The 20689-nt window shown below is 40.1% G+C and overlaps 1 protein-coding gene across 4 annotated transcripts in view; it reads left to right on the forward strand.

Annotated features, from left to right (window-relative positions):
- Window positions 1-2277: 2277 nt before the first annotated feature.
- Window positions 2278-20689, forward strand: part of ZFAND3 (zinc finger AN1-type containing 3) — a 152056-nt gene continuing 133644 nt past the window's right edge. The window contains exon 1 of one of the 4 annotated variants that reach the window (XM_040611660.1): window positions 2278-2732. In XM_040611660.1, the coding sequence (XP_040467594.1) occupies window positions 2288-2732 (445 nt within the window). In that variant the 5' untranslated portion in view covers window positions 2278-2287. Of the gene's footprint in view, window positions 2750-20689 lie in introns of all 4 variants that reach the window. The other 3 variants (XM_040611657.1, XM_040611658.1, XM_040611659.1) reach the window with 3 other exon arrangements.

Below are 20689 nucleotides of genomic sequence, written 5' to 3' on the forward strand. Positions count from 1 at the left end.
TAATATGTGTTTTGTGCAATAACATTATCCCAAAACTCATGTTTTTCTTGTGTTTAACTCTGGAGGGAATTACCACACCACTGTAGGGTTTTTAAAAATCTGAGCTGCTTGGAAAACTAGAATTTTGATGTTACCCCAACACAACTTTACAAAATCAAGAAAGGTTTATTTGAAGTGACGCAAGACTACCAAGCAGAGAGAATGCTTCTCATTGACATTTGTAATACTTGAAAGTTAACCCAACATGAGCTCCCTTTAATAGCAAATAAGGACATACAAACTATTAAATAATCTTTCAAAAGCCCACATGTAGTCCTTAACTGAGGGGAATGTACAGACTCTGGTAGTAGTACAGGTAGGCTGCATGTAAGAGACAATTTAAATTTTTCTGTTGACTTACTGGCGTAAAGGGCTGCGCTAATGAGGCCAGGGCTATTTTGTTCAAGTACTCGCTTCTCTTGGTGCACTCAGCAGGTGCTGCCTCAGCAGCTAGGCTCCTCGGAAGGCTGTGCCAAGAGGAAGCTCTCATGCCTCGGTGCATGGGGTGGTTATGCAGCCACAGAAACTTTAGAGAAGGCCAGCAGCTGGACCAGTTAACGTGTCAATGAAAACTCTCAACACACGTCCCATCTCCATCGTACCGCACTGGTCTCACACTCAAGTTAATGTTACTGCATTCAAAGCCTCTGCTGAGAAAGAGCAGCAACTGGTTGAGCTACCGAAGCATTAACAACCTGCTTGGTGCATCAACAGGAGTCAGGTAAGCCCAGACTCAATGGTTACATAAACCAACCTTTACTAGTAAACTCTGTCACAAACCAGTCTCTTCAAAAGGACTTTGTTTACATGACTTCAATTAAATTACAACTTTTTATTAAAAAGTTTTAAGCATGTATGTGTTTAATTACCATTTTTTCTCTGTCATGAATTAATTTGACATAAAATTCTTTAAGAAAGTTAATATTAAAGTCAAAAGGTCATTGGCAGAATTAATTAGCTCTTCACAAAGACCTACATACTCCAGACTTTGTTAAGGATGTTTATCATTTTCAATGTTAAGTTACCTTGGTTTTAAGTGCAAAGCAGAAATCAAAGTATAAGATGGGGAGCAGCACCTCAGGAATAGATCAAACTTCCACCTTCATTATTGCCACACCAGTATTTTTCCACATAGCACTTTCCACTTGGATCAAAAGGCAGTTTCTAGCACAGGGTCAGCAATATTTCCACTTCACAGCCAAAAAAACCAAGGCATGGTGAGTGCATGACTGTAACTTGCTCAAGGCCATTTGCTAAACCCATACCAGAAGTACAATCCCCATTACTCAGCCGTCAAATCCAGATGCTGGAAATTCCCGTTTCCTTTCCTGTCCATCAAAGGGCGGCAGCCGGTAATCACCTATGCACCGTGCCCGCTGTAACTTCGCTGCTTGCCATAGCTTACCTCTTGCAGGTCCCTGTCTCTGGGGCCAGAACATGAGGGCCAAGGTGGCCTGCCTTCCGCCGGCTTCAGCCAGCCCTCAGCTTAGCATCCTCAGGCAGTCAGTGTTGTTTACCACAGGCAAAAAAAACAGCAACCCACGTACGTCAGACACCGAACCAACCGATTTTATTTCGTACTGATGGAAACCCGAGGACGAACATCGACAGAGTGAGCCGGAACGAAAAGACAAGGCGTCACCACCTGGGCCTTCCCCGGCCTCCAGGCCTCCTGCCCACCTGGAAGCAGAGCGGCCTGGCGGGAAAGCAAACGGAGCTCGTGGAGACCAAGGCCCGCTCCACCTCCCCCCGTACCGGGGTCCCTCAGAGGCGGCCACCGCCAGGAAGAGACCCAAGTGCGCACAGGCCGCTCGCCCCCCTGCACACCGGGCTGGCAACGACTAGCCCCTCTCGGGGCCTGCGCCTGAGCTCCGGCGGCTCAGACAGGTCCCAGCCCAGGGGGGTGGGGGATGCGGGCCCCCCCCCTGCCACGGGCAGCGAGGAAGGCCCCCGGGGACCCGCCCGCCGCCGACCAACTTCCGCGTCGAAGTCCGTCTACGCATGCGCAACCAGCGCCGGCACCACCACCCCGCCGGTCTTCCCTGGCTGTACCACTCTGTGCCTAACGTGTGGGTAGAGGCGAAAGAAGGACGCGGCGCCAGGGAGCTCTGCAGGCCACAGTCCCCCCAGTCCTTTTCACAAAGAAGCGCATTGCCTTCTCGAGTCTAGAGGGGCATTCTCAACCTGCCTTTCTCCTAATTCCCGCCCCCGATCTAACCCGTCTCTCCCCCGGGATGGGCTATGGTATATGCCACTCCCAGCTGATCCGGCGGCTCGGCGAAACCATCCCGCTCAGGGCAGGGGGAGTCAAGGCGCCGGCGGGGGGGGGCGCATTGTTGAGTCACGGGCCGAACAGCGGGGGAGGACGGGCGCGTCCCGCTGTGACAGCGGGGTCGTTACGGACACCGGTGGGCGGGAGGGGCCGCCGCAGAGAGCTCCGCGCCGCGTCCCCGTTACCCTGCGGGCCCTACCGGTAGGGCGCGGCCGGCCGCCTCCCGCGCTGTCCCCTCCGCTGCCTCCCCAGTGGTCGCGCCCGGCTCCAGCTGACCGGCCTGGAATCCCGGCTGGGAGCCCCGCGCCCCCCCGCCCGCCGCTGCCGCCGCCCCGCGCCCCGGCCCCACCATGGGAGACGCCGGCAGCGAGCGCAGCAAGGCGCCCAGCCTGCCACCGCGCTGCCCCTGCGGCTTCTGGGGGTAAGCGAGGCCCGAGGGTGAGGAGGGGGCTGGGCTGGAGCCGGCTCGGCCCGGCCCGGCGCGGGGAGGGGGGCGGGCGGCGAGGCGAAGGGCGAGGCGGCGGGGGGCCGCGGGCGGCGGGGGCAGGGCCCGGGCCTGGCCTGGCGGGCAGGGTGGCCGGGGCGCTGGGCCAGCTCGCAGCCCTGGGCTCGGGCCTGTCACGGGGGCCGAGCCCGCAGCTCGCCCCGGGGCGGGGGCGGCCGCAAGGAGTGCCCGCGGGGGGGAGAGGGGTGTCCCCCTGCCTCCCAGCGTGTGGCGGGGCGTGCCGGGACGCGGGCGGCGGCGGCTCCTGGTTCGGAGGCAGCGGGTGACCCGGGGGGGGGGGGAGGCAGCCGGGTTGCCCCCGGGGGCGGGAGCGGCCCGGGCACCTCGGCGGCGGCCTTCCCGGCAGCCCGGCGGGGCAGGCCCGCTCGCCTCCCCAGACATGCAGGTCTCCTGGAGCGGCTGCCCCCCCGTGGGGCTGCGGGGCGGCGGGCTGCGCTGCGGGGCCTGCCTCGGGCTGCGGGTCAGTGAGGCGGCCCCTGGCTGCCCGGCCGGCCCGGAGCGCGGTGCCTGGCGCGTCCCTGCCCCGCCGCCGGCCGCTCGCTGCTGTGCGCGCAGGGCAGCGTAACTAATGAGGGGAAAGGGCTGAGGACAGAAACACACTTCTGTCTCCACCTTATGAGGGCAGGGAGGTTCACAATAGAGAAGGTCCTTGCTAGCTGTTGGCCGATTCCTCTTTTAGAAAGAGGGAAGTAGGGTCATTCCTGTTTGCCAAAGGTGAAAAAAAAGTAAGCCTGTTCCTTGCTAAACTCACCCCTAGGGTCATTGCTGTTGAAGATGTTTCCATTATTGATTTTTTTTATTTTTTTTTTTTTAAATCAGATCTATCATGGCAGATGGTATACTGGCAGATACACAGGATCATAGAGTGTCTCTGATATATATCACAGGAATATTAGTCCCTAACATTCTTATTTATGGAAAGTTGAAAGAATATGTGACTAAATAGGCTTTTGAGAGCCCACCTGAGATTTACACTTGTCTATGATTGTACCTTCTTGGGATCTATGTCATACAATTTAAGGTACTCTGGGGAAGTGGAGACTGATAGAGAAGAGATGCAATAAGAATGATTTAGTCATGTCACTGTGCATTTGTTTGGTTTATTGGAGTGGCAGGATTTTAGATTAAATACTTTTTTTGAGTTATGACAGAAGCCTGAACTGCAACAAATGCCATGGCCCTGCTGGGAGTGGTCTTGGGAGACAGGTTATAAACATACAGTAAATTATTTGGTTTATTTTTGTTTTGTTAGGTTCCTGTATTTAGGCCTGATGTTTTCTGTAATGTAGTGGAAAGCAAGTTGCTGCTATCTCTAATGGAGTGTACTGACTTCTGTAACATGATACTGATGTGAAAGGAGAGTTGCAGAAAGTTGCAAGTGAACTTTTTCTTTGGCCTGAACTTCTTGGCTAGTTCAGCAAGTTGCGATAATGAGAGGAAAATCTGGTGCTTCCAGGATCTGCTTAATAGTGACAGGAGGCTTGCAAGAAAACCCGCTGCCTTTTAAAGCTGCTACTTTTTTCTTTTTTTTTTCTTTTTTTTTCCTTTTTCTTTTTTCTTTTTTCTTTTCTTTTTTTCTCTTTTTTTCTTTTTTCTTTTTTTCCTTTTTTTTTTTTTCCTTTTTTTTTTCTTTTAATGTACGGTTTCCCTTGCACAAGCAGCTATCCAAATGGTATTTTTTTGCTTCCCCTCCTTCCTTCAGGGTGTCATCTGTGCAGTAGTGTTTGTTGTAAGGTATTTTTGAAAGACAGCACTGTGGAAAAAAAGCTCACCTTCTCTACCAGTACAGTGAATAAACGAATGTTTTTCAGTTTAAGTGTCTTTTTGATACATTTTGATACAGAGTGGCAAACTAAGTACCTATTTTGCTCTTAAAAAAACCAAACAAAACCCAACAAAAACCAAAACTCTGTCAGTTTCCAGATCTTGATGGATTGTTGTTTTTTCAGGACTGGAGAATACGTAAGTGTCTTCTTGTCCTTATTTACCTAGGCCTTGCTAGTGCTTGAAAAGGTTGCATGGTAAATCCGTGTAGACATGCCCTTCTAGTGAAGTTGCATTGGCAGGAGCGCTTAAGAGGGGTCACAGTTTTATATCAGCTTTCTGAAGAAAGTAAATCGTGATAGCAAAACCACATATGCATCTGAAGTTGGAATTCCACTGCTCTAGATGTCAACTAGGGTTATTACTAGCAACATGTCTTAAGACAGAGTCTTATCTGTGACTTTCATGTCACTTATATGTCTGTCAAGTCACATTTTGGACTAACAGGGCCATATTTGCTCTTTAACAGCAGGACGTTGAAGGCTATGGAAAGTTCTGAAACTTGTAATTTAAATGTAGTATTTACCATGAAATTGGTAGATAAAGTAGCATAGAGGAATAGTGTTGCTTTTTCTTTCCCTGTCCCCATCAGTCCAACGGTTGAGAATCCTTTCACAGTTCTTCTTGAGTAAGCCTGAACCATGGAAGTAGCAGGACAACTCAGTGTTGGGGTCAAACAGTCAATTTTGTCAAGTATAAAAGATGGCATTTTTAAAATATTTTTTATTGAGTTTTATGTAATGCTTAGCCCGGACTGTTTGCAGTAAGATGCATGCTTTCTACAGTAATCCACAGAGATAGGAAACATTAAGGAAAATACTTAAAGCAGCATTAAAATTTAAGTAAGCTGTGGGTTTCTGGGCTAAAACTTGCCTGTTGGTGAACAGTGATAGAAATAGCTCCTGAGATACACAGTGATAGTGGTGGCGTGTGAAGAGATTACTAAAGACGACTGGTATGTAGTATTGCATTAAAGTTGAAGGGATTTGATATTTCTTTTAAAAGGTTTGATTTTATATTAGAAATCAGATCTTGCAGGTTTCAAGAATCTCTAGTGAGTGGAGAACTACTAAACTTTTGATGTTTCAAGATCTAAGAGACTTAAAAATGAATAGCTGAAAGAAGACACTTGACGAGACTGCTCAGAACTTCTGAAACATCTGCTTAAGGTCAATGGCTAACGTTTGCTTACGTTTTGTTGAAGATCATGGAATTCATCCTTAAATCTTCTGCAGACCTACTGTTCTTTTTAGAATGTCCAGCCTGTCGTTTCTGCTCAAGTAAAGTTCAAATGGAGCACTGAGATCTTTATATTTTACAAAACTATTTCAATTGGGAAACCTCATCTGTATTCATGTTATTTATGAAAAAGCCATACAAATTATTGTTTGGAAATATTTTGCTCCTCTTCCTATTTTTATATCTCAGACTTTAGTCAATGGCAACTATCTTGGTTTTTATTGGAATAGCCTTAGTATACAAAAATTGGAAAGGGTGAAGTATGCAAGTTGTTGCTTTAGCTTACTTCATCTAGAGTTTATGCTGTGCTTAACTTCTCATTCTTATCATCTTGAAAAATTCTTCTTTTCCTGATTAACAAACCATATAATGTTGGGTTTTTTTCTTAGACCAGTGCATTCCAGAAACCTGTTTCACTTTATGGCACATATAAAATCTTTAAGTTAATAAATACATGAAAATATTACTATGTGTATATATTCCAGTTAAGCCATTTTGCTTATTAGCGATTAAGCATGATCCTTTGATGAACTACATGTTGGCAATTCCTCTTTGGCCATTAAAGGACTCCATGAAGGTTTCATTTGTGTGTAGCTCATCAAAGGGCTGGGGCTTTTACTGTTAAATGGTTAGATGCATAGATGAGACTTGTAAGCTAAAATACTCCTTGGCTAGTAGAAGCATATACTGTGAAGGAGTATGTCAGAGAGGGTAATACTTTTATGATTTTATTTGTACTGTAGTGACTGCTGCTTATTTTTCTTATGATCCAGACTGACACCATACCATTGCATTCAGTGCCTTAGAACCAGAAAAGAAGGAAATGTGTTAATGGATGTAAAACAAATGAATTCCATTCTTGAAATGGTTGCAGCCAGCAGGAAGTTGATTGAAAACACAGTATGATTAGTTTCATCTCATCTTATTTCTGGCAACTATAAGGTACTGTAGTCAGCTAAAACTGATGGCAATATTGTTTGAGAACATGCCAGCAGGGGTTTTGCAGGATGTTACCATTTGTTCTGCCTTTCTCTGACACTGCATGCATCATATGTGTGATGAGACATTGTGCCCCAAGCATTCTGTGCAGGCCCAATCCAGACTTTCTTTCTGAGTCTGGATTTTCCAGTCACTTATGTATCATCAGGTCCCTGCCATGCTGATCTGGCTCTTTTCACAATTTTGTTTACTAAAATTAAACGTTTGATCAAATGGTGAATCATTTAACATAAGCATGATTAGTTTGTGACTACGTATCACCAAAGTGTGCTTTTAGCTTCTAAACAAATAATGACTCTATATATATATGTATGTATGTATGTACGTGCTGTTAAGAAGCTTCTTCTCTGGCTAGCCTTTTCCTTTTTTTGGTGGTTACAGCTGTTCATTCCATATGACCTCCCTGTCACTGTCCTTTTAATAAGTACTTTCTAATCTCATAGGCTGCGTAGGTCATTGTGAATGCATAATGCCTTTGTAAACCTAATTTTGATTTACTCACTGTTGAAACCTCACATAGATGTTCCTAAATAAGGCTTGAGTAAACTGTTGAAATGGACCTTTCCTTCTGAAAATTAGTTTTCGCTGGGCTTGTATCGTGCAGTTCCTTAGCCAGGTTTTCACTTAACAGGAGCTTTGGATCAGATGCTGGAATAAGCAATGAATTTGTCAGTTTATGAAAGGCAACATGTGTGCTACCAGAGAGGTTATTGGTTATTGGAACTCAGTATTAACGGGCGTCTTTGAGTGAATAGTGAGCAGTGAGGATCAAATAAGTTGCTTTTGGATAGCTGTGTGTGGGTCTGAGAGGGAGGGCTTCTCTACAGGTATTGATGATCAGAATTGTCAGTTCTTCCCTCTAAAGTGAGAAATCAATTTAAATCAATAAATTAATGGCACTTATGTTTTAGAAAGGCTAATTGTACAAGACCTAACCTTTTTTTTTTTTTAAGATAAAAGCTTATTTGTTTTTATTTATTACGAATGTTTATAGGCCATCTATCATAGGAAACTAGTTGGTTGGAACCAGGTAATTAATTTGCCTGCTGTGGTCCTCGTACTCTGTTTTGTTCTTAGGTTAAGACTAAAAATACTTGAACATTGCATTTTTAGTTTTGTTTTTTTAATGTTATGCATGGACTTATTTAATGCTCTGTCAAATCCTTGGGTAAAAGAACTGGAATCAGTTTGTAGTTAAAGGCATCATTAACTGCTGTAGCACATCTACTGGTGTGTTGCACAAATAGAAGTGACAAATTATTTAACTGACAAAGAGACTGATGCAGAATTGATTTATTTACAGATTTTCCTAGGAAATGTTACAGAGGATCATAACGGGCATTGGAGAGGCACCAAATGGAATTTCTTACTTGGATCTTAATTTTTGAAGATACTGAGAATTATGAGACATAGAGAAGCTTTTAGCTGAGGAGGGAGTGGTGGTTGGAAATTGAACTTTGTCATGTTCCCTGCTTGAATAAGAATATGCAGAATAACGAATGCTAATATTTGAGGTTCCTGTGATTGCCCTCAGTCATATACAACTAGAAGAGCATATAAACTAAAGCCAAAAGATAGATCCCCCCCCCCCTGCCCCACACACACACTTTTTTGTACAGTGAGTAATTGCCTCTTGCAACCACAGTTGCAAGGTACCATATTCTGGATCAGGGCTGAGGTTTCTGTTTGCTGCAGAAGCTTACCTTTAGGAATGGGGGTTATTGGCACTCAAAGTAAAAGCAGATGAACTGGATTTAATACTTTAACTGTAGTAAGCTCTTTTCTAGGAATGTGAAAACAATGCTTTCTTTTGCGGTACTTAATACAATAGACAAAACAGAAAGGAGATTTTGTTGTTTAATGAAAACCAGCTGTACTGCATCAGACCAAAGATGCATCCAGCCCTTTTTCTGATTTGGGTGGTAAGTGATGCTGAGGGAATAAGCATAAAGACAGAGAAAGCATGCCGTGATGCTTACCTTGGTACACCTCCTTTGCTTCTGGCAGTCTGGCATAAGGTTGTCTTCTGTTTTATAGATTTATCGCTTAGTAGGTCTTACCTATTTTGTTACGAATTTGCGTAATGACTTTGTGGATGCATATGTACTCTTGACCCTGACAGTGTCCTGCAGCAAGTAGTTCCATAATTTAACTGTTTTCTTTATGGGGGTAAAAAAAAAAGTAATTGATCTTGTTTCCTTTACTCTTGCTGTGTGGTAATTCTAAGGAGTGAATAAATTCAGACAGCTGGTGTATGAGGGTGTTTCATTTAAGAAGATCCAAAAATAGGCCTGCTTGATTAAAAATGTCTGTTCACTCCTTCAGTAAACCAGAATTTGAGAAAACACACACTTGCTTAAACCATGAATTTATTTAAAATCTTTGTATAAAATGTTTTAGAAATACTTTCTCATTGTGGATGGATGCTATGCTAATTATAGACAGATGTAACTAGCACCTTTTAATGTAACTGTAACTTCCTCATCAGTCAGAATGAAATTCAGTGTCATAGCTGCTGCTCCTACAAGTGGAATGAACAAGTAGATTGTGTGCTGCCTTTTGAAGCTTGGAGGAGTTAAAAGTTTGTGTCTAGGTCACCTTCCAGGTTTCTTTTTATCTTCCTGTCAGTCAGTACCTTCTTTGTGTCTTCTGTAAACTGTGATTAGTTGAAGGTGTTATGATTTGGGCAGTGCTAATGATTATTCTACAGTTAGTGGTATGAAATATCTGTCTTAATGCTAATCAGTAAAATGTTCAGCTATGGTATGGTCGCATAGATATGTTGTGTTTTGTATATTGCTCCATTTTGTTGAACATGCTTTAGGTTCTTGAAAGTTTCTAATGCTAAGTCCAGTCTGTAGACAGTTATATTATATATATCAGTTATAGGTATCAGTTTGAAGGAAATACTGTCGCTGTTTTTTATTGCATAAATGTTAACCAATTTAACATCAAATTTCCACAAAAGTGGTAATGTTCTTGCTGCATGTTGGGCTTGAAGAGGTACTGAAGCCTGGAATTGATGAAGCATCATGACCCAGTATTTTCTTTAAGGTTGAAATCAGTGGTGCAAAGCATTAATTCGAGAGAATGATCCCTGATGGATATATTCATAGGAGATGTTTGGTTTTGACTTGAGTACATGCTATGCTAATTATTATTATTGGATTTTAGAGTTATTTTAAGTTAGAAGTTGGTGCATATAAATAGATATAGGCTTTTTTCGAGGCAGTTGGTAGGAATTATGAACATAATATACTTTCTCAGCAAAATATTGCTTATATTCTTTCAAGTTTAAAATGTCACTGTGCTCCTCTATCTCCTCAAATATGCAACCTTGGCTGACTACCTTTGTATCTTAAAATGTTATCACAAATGTCTTGTGAATGTTTTTGGATAGTATTTGGTGTTGGTTATGTTGAAACCCTTACTTAAATCTTGGAGATAAAACTTCTTACTCAGTTTATGGTGGTAAATTACACTGATCTGTTCTCTCCCCCCCCCCCCCTTTTTTTTTTCTTCATCTCTTTTGCTGAAATGGAGAAAAATCCTTCCTGTCTATTCAGTATAGACAGGGCTCACTGCCGTGGAGTCTCTTCTCTGGTTTTGGAAGAATTAAAAATCTGGCACTAGCTGCAGCATGAATTGACTTCTAGATGTCAGATTTGTGCTGGAACTTAAGTCAGAGTAGTTGCAGCTATTAGAAAGGCATCTTCTCAGGATACAGAAAAGGCCCTGTAAGAAAATACTGTTGAGGACACTATATGCAGCAAATGCAAAATGATTCTGAAAAATACTTTCTGAAAATGAAACCTTTGTGTGGATGACCAGCGGTTTCAGACCATGGAGGTGATGTTACATGCAGTAGAAGTGGGTTGGTATTTTTAGGTTCTGTGAAAATGCCCAACCATTATGTTCTAATTTAAGATGTTATTTATTTTTCTTTAATAATAGGGATTTTTATTTGAATTGGTGAGAATTGTATTTGCTTAAGGAGTGTGTGGTTTCAACTTAATTATTTTCTTTTAACAAATTTTTTGGGAGTCTTGCAACTTGGAAATCAAACAGTGTATTTCATATGTAACTCCACTCACTAAATTATTCTTTACCTGTACTCAGGAGAATGTATTAGTTGAAGAGTTACAGTATTCCAGGAGTTGGAGAAGGAAGACATTTGTAGTGTTGTGTACCAATTTCTCTGTTAATAGTGTCTGAGCAGTAGCATTGTGGTAAGTGCAGTACTAGTCTGTACAGAGAAGCTGTAATAGGAAATTGTTGATAGATTTTTACATTTAATCTGTTCTCTGGAGTCTTCTCTACAGCCAGGAATGGTGCCCTGTGTTATTTATGAAAGACTTGTAGGTATCCTGTTCAATTCCTGCTGTTTAATCTGGCCACCGTGTGCATGCTCTGAACTTGAAGAATGTAGGTCAATGGGAGGAAGACAAATTTCAGTTTCTAAATGTTGTAGTATTTTTATTAGTGGTTTAAAGGAATTTATTTTTTAAATTACTTTCATTGGCATTATGTCCTCTAATAAATGTACTTCAGCTAGTGTTGGATTTCCAGTGTTTATTTGTTGTAATTAAAGAGACTAACTGGAAGTAATGAAGAATTTGGAATGGAGATAAAATCTGGTTTTCCTAAAATAATTTTAATAAGCAGTCAGACAAAGTAAGAGAAAAGGAGGTGGTTTGGTTATAACTGTCTTTAGTTTCTAACTCTTTAGTCTATATAGTGCCTGCTGCTGGGAGAGTTGTTTGAGGGCCTGTTTTAGTAATCTATATATTTAACTTCTGCTTGCTTGAAAGTCCTGTTTAATTCCTAAGCACCTAAGGAAGGGGGAGAAGAAATGAGCACAATGCTAGATTGGAAGTAGTGTTTAGGGAAAAAAAAAAAAAAAAAAAAAAGGCAGGCTGGTTCTGTGATAACCCCTTAATTGTGCACTTAAGAAAGCAGAATCCAAAGTCATGTCCTCATTGACTTAATTGCTAAAAGACAACCGGCCTTCACAATATGACTGTTACTGAGATCAACCCTGTCACCATAACAGCAGCATTTTGATCTCTAATTATATGTTGTTAGAGGTGTCTCAGAGGAAGTTGCATATAGAAAGTAGGCAAAACACTGCCATTTACCAAGAGCCCCTCAGAAATGGAAATTGTGTTGTCCTTCTAAGTGTTGATTAGATGCTTTTTTGGTCCAAAATAATGCCAATATTAAGGAATCTAGCTTTTGATAAATCAGTTAACTGTCTTTGAAACTTCTCTTCAACAAGTTTCCAACATGACTCAATGAAATGCATTTTTAGCTAGAGAAAGGTGACTCTTAGGTCGGGTATTGCTGACACCCGTTTTCAAGAGGAGGTATTCGTGTTGGATGTGGTAATGCTTGTTCGTTGTTTGATGTCCTAGTGTTACCTTTTTTTAGTAGTAGTCTTCAGTGAATTAATGGACAATAATGGTTTCTAAAATTGTGTTTTAACAAATGCTTGCTTATTTATGCAGACACGTTTCAAACATTCCCCTGAATCATTAATATATTAATAAGTTTAAAATCTAATAATTTCTATTTTTAGAATTGACTTTTGACTGTGTACTTCTTTGAAAGGGTGAAAGCATTTTTAACATGGTGTGTTTCCATAATTAATATTGTCTCCAATTTTAATTTGCAAGCATGTTAGTCTAATTGTTTAGTTTTTATTAAGAAAAAAATATGGAAAGCATTATGACTTGATTTTTTAAAATTATCTTAATTTTGGAAGATTTAAAATACAGTAGTTCTTTGAAGCAGCTGAAATTTTGTTTTTTGTTTTTACATAGAAGTGTGGATGAACCATCAGCTGTGCTATGACTGATACAGGGCTTTAAGGATGAATCCATGTATACTCAGTAACTTCCCTAGGTCTTAACTAATTTTGAGCTTTCAAAATAAAACAATTAATAATAATATTTGAACACTTCAGATATCTTTTGCTTGGCATTGGGGTTTTGTGCTTAATACTTCATGGCAAAGCAACTGAAATCAAACTTGCCTTGGAAATAATAGTTAACCTAAGATGGAGCAAATTGACTCCTCATTTTATTTAAGACAGTGGACTAACTCTGCTGCTCGTAACTCCTGGTGTTGTGAAATATGGGGTGTTTGTGATACTTCTAACATGCCTATTTTAGAATATATTTATTTTCCAGAATTAGTTAGATGTTAGAATGTCACTATATATTCTTGTCTTTTGTCTGTAGTTTGTTAGCATTGGTTTTATTTTGGACACAAGACACGTTCCTGTTTTAACTTTCTCTTGGGTACTGCAATTCCAAGTGTATAGACGTTGTGCTCTAATGCTGGTTATGGGTTTTTTTTTATATACATCTTACATTTATTACAAGAGTTTAGAGACTATAAACCTATAAAAATGAGGGTAGTAGAATATTCCTTTTTTTTTTAATAAAGGTCCCCTTCTTGGCATTTAAGTTTGGAAAGGATTTACTACTATTTCTGCTGATGGTGCACTGTGTGACAGTCAGTCCATGCTTTTTCCTTTGTTAGTGAATCATGCATCACTCAATTCAACTGTGCTTTAGGAGCCTTGGATGAAAGACTTGGTAGCAAGGAGTATTTACAGCTTCTCCAGCCCTGTCCTTTAGAGAGAGGTGTTTTTTTTAAATCAGAACTTGCTCTAGGACAATATTGACCAATTGACATGTTTGCAGGGATGTTCATGTGGAAGGAAGTGTTGGTGGTGGGTGGAGGAAGTCTCTTTCAATCAGAAGAGTTGCTATGCAATTAGAAGAGCAAGAACCGCCTGCATTACACATCTGCAAGTCTCAGGTGGTTTTGCAGCACTCTCTTGATGAAGATAGGACCCCATTATTATCCATTATTCTGTGATGCATTCTCTCCTTTGACTATTAATGTTCTCATGTGACTAATTCAGGAAAGACCAGAAATCTTTCTGGTGAATAATTAACACTTCCTGTCCTGCTCAAGTGGCTTGTAAAGGCAGATTCAAAAGGGAAAAGAAAAACACAGTGATAAATATCATTATATAGCAAACTAAACCGATGTGTTGCAAAGTAAACTAAAATACTGGACATTCCGTCACTTCCAGGCGTAATGAGAACTCTAGCATTACAGGTTTTTAGTATTCAGTTGCCTGAGCTGACATGTCTTCTGAAGCACATCCGAAATTCAGATAACTGAAATTACTGGTTGCTTTTGAAACTGCTCTAATTGGAAACCCAAACTAAACAAAACTAGACCAGGGCTTTGAGGAACTTAAGACTACAGCTTTCAGAGGTTGCTGTAATTTTAGTTTCTTTTTTTTTTTTCCTCTTCACATAAGGTTCCCAGCATAGTCCTAGATGCCATTGAGACAGAAAGCGATCTAGCTGCTTTCTTCTTAACATTCTGTCCTTATTTCAGTTTGCTGAATTAGTAGTTGGTTTCTGACTTCCATTAGCAACATGTTTGTGGCAAACTTGAATACAGAAGTGCTTTAAGTAGTCTTTATGTTGTAGTTGGAAATGTTGAAGTTGTGTGTGGATTTCTATTTTTTTATAGATTTTTTTATTTATAAATTTTTTTTTAATTTCTTTGCAACTTTTAATACAGAATTATAAAAACTGAAATGGCTGCTTTTGCAGCAGTCATGTAGATGGATTGTGTAGCTAAAGACTTACTGTAGCACAAGAAGATACCAATTTCCAGGGTGAAAAAGCTGTAAAGAAACATTTTGTGTTTGAACATGACTTTGACTACTATTCTAGTAGTATTTTTCCTGGTATGTATGTCATAAAAATGAAATTGGAGATGATTTTGCTGCTTTTTTTTTTTTAATTTTGTTTGAGGACTACTTAAGGCCACTCAACCAATAAATACTTCAGGCAATTTATGATCCAAATGCATTTGTTCTCATTGTAAGTTTATGTAGTAGGATTGTGACACAAATGGGAGCTCTAAAGACTTGCATTCTTTGGGTGTCTGTGAAAGCAGTTAGAGAAGAGGGTAAGGGAAATGGTGTACCTGATCCTCATCTTGGGATTTGCTATTAGCTGGTTAATCAGTGGTGCTTTCCTTTCATCTGCTTAGCTTTCTTGTCCCTCATTATTATGCAGGACAAATTCTGAAGGTAGATGTTACATTTTTAGTAGCACAACTGAGTATACCTAGTTTGGAAAAATTAGACCAGCTTTTTGAGGCACAAGCTTTTTCTTCAGTGTATGGGGAAGCTGGTCTGCTTTTTTGAAGTATATACGTAGATATTACCTCTGTCCCCCAAATTAATCTTGCTTATATCCTTAGGGCATCGTGGCTGCAACAAAACTACTACTAGGACATGAAAGACAAGTGTCTTCTATGAGCTAGCTGGACAGATAGCCTGAATGAATGTTTCTGTATGTTTGTTTTTAGCTGTTTACTTGTGGATATTATTCAGAAACCACTGTTTCTCCTAAAATCATGTAGCACAATATGTAGCAAACATGGAATGTGGTGTTATCCTTACCACAAAAGATATAGGCTGATAGTTTAATTTGTACCATCTAAAGATAGCTGCAGATGTGTTTAATTCATTGCGTAAACATTTTGTTTGGTGGGATATAGGTAGTGTTTCACCTTCCTGTAACAGAACAAAAACATCTACATAAGTTGACTTGAGAATAATGATGCTTAGAGAGCTAAAATTCCAAAACTTTAATTTGCCAGCCTACTGTTTACAGGGAGTAGGTTGTTAATTAAAAATATTGGGATGGGGGCAAGAAACCAATGTACATGAAGTTCATAATTTATGTATTTGCTATTCATTAGTTTCATAGTTGGAGACACTTTTTTTAAAAAAAACAACCTCTGAAACCTTCCACTTAATTTCCTAGACAACTGTGGTGCTTTGATGAAAATGGAGGGTGAGAGAAGATGTGGAATGTATCCCTGCCCATGGCAGGGGGGTTGGAACTATATAATATTTAAGGTCCCTTACAACCCACATCATTCTGTGAAGATTAGTGTGGTCTCCTTTCAGAAGGGGCTTTCCATCAGTAAAGGATGCAGCTGAAGAAGGTACAGAGATGTATGATTAAAAGCTTAAAGTCAAGCAGAATCGTGGAAACATTCATTTTTCTTTCTTTTCCTTTTCTTGGAGCCTAGACATGACTGAAGAGTTATGGGCTGATCCTGCTGCTTGCTTAATTTTTAAAACTCCTTTTAACTCCTGCTTCTGTTCAGGATTCAACATTAATTTGACGTAGTTAATGAGGCACTAGAGTTGCAGTTTGCAGCTGCAGACTGTCACAGTGGTTAGGTAGTTAAAACTTCCTTGTTCTCATGTACTGAGAAGGTTACACATAGCTTGGATGAGAGTCCAGGATGAGGTAATGATACGGGGTTCATTTTTATTTTCTGCTGTTAATGATCACTCAGTGCTTGGTTACTGTGCCTTTGCCTAAGATTACCTTCAAAAATGCTTAAAAAGCTGATCTAACGAAACAGCCTTTGGTGTTTGCTCTGCGTGCAAGCGAATGAAATATTTAACTTGGCCCTGATTTCCCACTGTCTGAATTAGATGAAATAAGAGTACTGATTATGATTTATCCCTTCAGTCTTAATTTGTAGAGGAAAATAAAAAGTTGAGGCTTGTTCCCACACTTTCTCCATGCTATTTCGAAATAGGAAAATGGTGAGGGTAATGTAATGGTTTCTGCAAGTACTGCAATACCCTTGTTTCTGTTCATGTAAATAAATCTAGGCTGTCTACTTTAAACACTTAAAATAGTAAAAGCTACCATGTGAAAATGACAGCTGTGAAGATTACAGTTTACATTTGCATTAATCTGGATCACTGAAGATGGAAAAGCCAAAATACCAGTCTGTGTAAAGGTTTCCTTCTCCTGTCACGGGATGAAGGATGTGAGATGAAGGATTGTTTTTTCACTGTATGTTTAAAACCCTTGAACTTTAAAGCAAAATGTGCATGCTGAATTCTTTCTACCCTGGTAATTGAAATGCAATTGCCTGAGACCTGGGAAGTGTGCTGTGTCAAATAGGACAAAGGCACAGCACATTGAGTAGGGGGTCTCATCCCAGCTCTGCACCTGACTCCATTGCTGGAGAGTGCTATTCCCTGCCCAGCCTTCCCCTGAACGGCACGTGTAGCAGCTCACTTCCCATGGCCAGGTGACCAGTACTAACTTAGTGCAGAAAAGTAGTACCTGTGCAGCTGGTCCGCGCTGCTCTCTGCAGTAGTTGCGGTCTTGCTTGGGGGTCTTTCACCTGAACAGTGGTGGAATAAGCGCTCCTGACAGTGAGCTTTCAAAGTACAACATGAGAAAGGCTATCACAAACGTCTACACTCAGGAGTTTATTTAGACTGTGGCAAAGTTTTGAAGGAAGTGGGAAGCGGGGAGGGTAAAGCATGTTAACATTTAGATAACTCCTTTAGTTTCCTTTTACCTTTTCTTCTATGTCCTCACAAGAAGAAAAGAAAAACGAGGTATTTTTGTTTTTGTCAGAGAATAAAACTTGTTTTGGGTGACCTTGTTCTCTCTGTCCTCCAGCCATCAAATTTTAGATCTGCTGTACTTGCATAAAGGCTTAGTTATAAATTTATAAGGAAAATGTCAAGTGGCTAGACAAAAAATTTGAGCTAGCTTGATAATTAATTACATAGCCGCTGCAAACTTCTTCACATACTGATTAAAACTCTTTAGAAAAAAAACCTCGCTGCTTATGTGCAACTGTGTTGTAACAAAGCAAGGTACGCATCATAGAATGGTAAATATCAATACTTTCTACAATTTTACTTTAGATGTTGAAGGAGTAAGTAGCATAATGGAGGGCAATATTTAAGCTGTTTGAGAGATCCTGGTAATTTATTTACTTAAAACAGGCTGCTAATGGACTTTATGTAGTTCAGGAGAATAAGCTAGTGCTTGTCTTGTGTTAATTGTATGAATTAACAGAACTTGCATGTTTAAAATGCAAAAGTGGACTAATGTAGAGCAAGCTAGTTAAATTTGGGAGTTTAGATTTGTGGGTCACTGATCAGCTCAACAGATTGCTTATGTCAAAGTTGTTTCCAAACAAGACTTACTGCTGTTGATAGCATGTTTGATTATTAAGCTAAACACTTAACCAACCCCCCTGTGATTTAGCATACATAGTGTTTACTTAAGTTGCGTTTCTCATTAGTTAGATGCTGAGAGGAGATGAGATTAGCAGGTTTTATTTCTGTTTTGGCAGATTATTGTATAACACTTTCTTCTACTGCTGCACTGCTAAGATTATAAAATGAATAGGAAATGCCTTTTTGTTGTTGTAAAGAAAAGCTTTCTACTTGTTTCTTTCAGCTTTACATGATTTGTTATTATTTGTAAGTCCTAGCCATGTACACCTGGCTAGAGCTGCCACGGAAAGACTGAAATATAAGATAAATACATTTTTCGTTAAAACTTTAATTTTACTAAACCTGAATTTGGAACAGCAATCATATGAAAATATTTATTTGTACTGTAGAGACACAGAGCCTTCTAAACTGGAAAAATAATATATCAAGTTGACATTTTACAAAATTGTCAACTGTTAATAAATCAGTGTTCTGCACTAGGATAGTACAAAATCCTAAAATGGAATTGCTTTCCAAAGTAATTGGGTAAAAGAGGAGAGAAGTGTGATACAACATAGACCAGGAAATACCTGAGGCTAGTAGAAATACAAATGAGTTCAGCTACAGAGGTGTAGTTACAAAGTTGGGGAAAATGCACAGGAGGTTGAAAGCCAAGTTATTTGTTATCTTACTGCAAACATAATGGGAGATTTATGAATGGAAGGTGCATGTGGGGAATGCTGAATGCTGTCCACTGGTTATGGCACTCACTACTTAGAGGAGCAAAATTGGAGTGGTGACTGGGTGAGAGCAGAGGGCAGGGTTGCTCATACTCGGTACAACCTGTGGGTACTCATTGGACTATATTCCAGAGGAAGTACAGAACAGCTTTTTGTTGCAGTGGATGGGTACTATCAAACACCAGCTTTGGGTGACAAACTGTAAGAAAGGAATCAAAATTTATTTTACCTTTCATATGTCATTAAGAGGAGTGAGGATAATAATGGAATGCGTAAGGCTGAAAGATTTGTAAGGAAAAATAGCTAAAACTTGTTTCTACACCTTGGAACATGAAAAAAAATGAGTAACATTGATGGAGGTCAGGAATCAATGCACATTTTCAGCCTAGGGGGTGTCAGTCTCAACTTGCTGCGTTTCTCTTGCTGAGATTGTTCAGCCTTTTTGTACACATTCAAATATTGAAAAGCTTAAGACTGGAATAAGGCCACCTGAATTCTACTCATGTAACATAGGGTGTAATGCACTTTGCTGGTTTTTTTTTTGGTTGTTTTTTTTTTTTTTTTTTTTTGTGAAGGTTGAATTTTGATTTATTTACTGGGAGGGCCTAGTTATAGAAGCCCTGAAAATAACACGATTGGGTTCAAACCAAAAAGAACTCTTTATCTTTCATGGCTAACAAGGCAAACATAGTTCTTATAACTGAGTGTCCTTCACTGCAAGTCCAAATATAATGAATGATTTCAAGGCATTTAAATGACTTGTGTGTCAAATCCCATTGACACTCAGGAGCCTTTGAAAATGTTACGTTACCATCCGTGCTTATGTAATGTGATCAAACAGTGATTGTAGGTTCGTAGGACTGAATCCAAAGCCAAAAATGTGATTAATGTCTTAGTGAGATGATTTAGTTCAGTAGCAGAGTCAGCATTTGATAGTGTGTGACTTCACTTAAGTGCATTTAAAATGTAGTTGTGAAGTCCTTTTCTTTTATAAAGCATTTATATGTTTAATATTGCACCAGTTGTTAAAAACTTTGAAATCAGTTACTTGTTGGAATAAATAATATGCTGCAGCATTCTAATGTTTTCCCCAACTGGCAAGATAACAGAGAAAAAACTGTTGTATGTTTTAATCTGTAGTTTGCATTCAGTCTTGTAAAAATTCAGAACATTCAGTTAAAGCAATGCTATAAAACAGAATATCTAGCCATAGCTCCATCCATAGTTTGACATTTAAAATACTAATAAGTCACTATGTATTTATGACTCATTTTCACATACACAATGTGAAATGTTTTTCTATGGCTGTGGACAGAAATGAATTATTTTCATTGTAGATGTACAATAATTATTTAATTTCATAAGGCAGTATTTTTTTTGGACTTCTTACTGGTTACTCTTTTGTGTGTTTAATTAATTGTGTGGTAGAAATGATCTTGTGTATTTAAAAAATATATATGCATATTCCCCATTAATAGGATGCGTCACTCCACAGTTATCATTTCTGCTCACAAATTGTTTTGGGAGAGAGATGTTCTCAGCATTATGTTGACATTCTACTTATGACTTATTTCTTTGGCAGACTGTGTAGCAGTATACCTAATTTTTGTGTCATTTGACCTATTCCCAGACAATTGTGAGTTGGAGGTGACTTCAGGTATTTGTTGTGCTTCAAAAAGACATAGTTGTTTTTCTTGTAAAAGTTACCGATTTGTTGCGTGAGTGTGTTTAGAGCCTGCAAAGTGGTTTACAAGTTTGAGGAAAAAAATTGGAAACCCTAAATTTACTAGGTCTGCTCTCCTGTTGCATTTTAACTCCTATACAAGTTTTTCTGCAGCCTCATCGTGCAATATGTTTAAGTATCTTATGGAAACTTTTCTTCTATCCTTAACCCTTTTCCTTGTGCCTTAGACTGTGTGCTGTAATGTGTGGGGAGCCCTGACAGCAACAGGATTTTTCCTGAACAGGCCAAGAAG

The sequence above is a fragment of the Falco naumanni genome, chromosome 12 (assembly GCF_017639655.2).
Source record: "Falco naumanni isolate bFalNau1 chromosome 12, bFalNau1.pat, whole genome shotgun sequence".
NCBI classification, from domain to species: Eukaryota; Metazoa; Chordata; class Aves; order Falconiformes; family Falconidae; genus Falco; species Falco naumanni.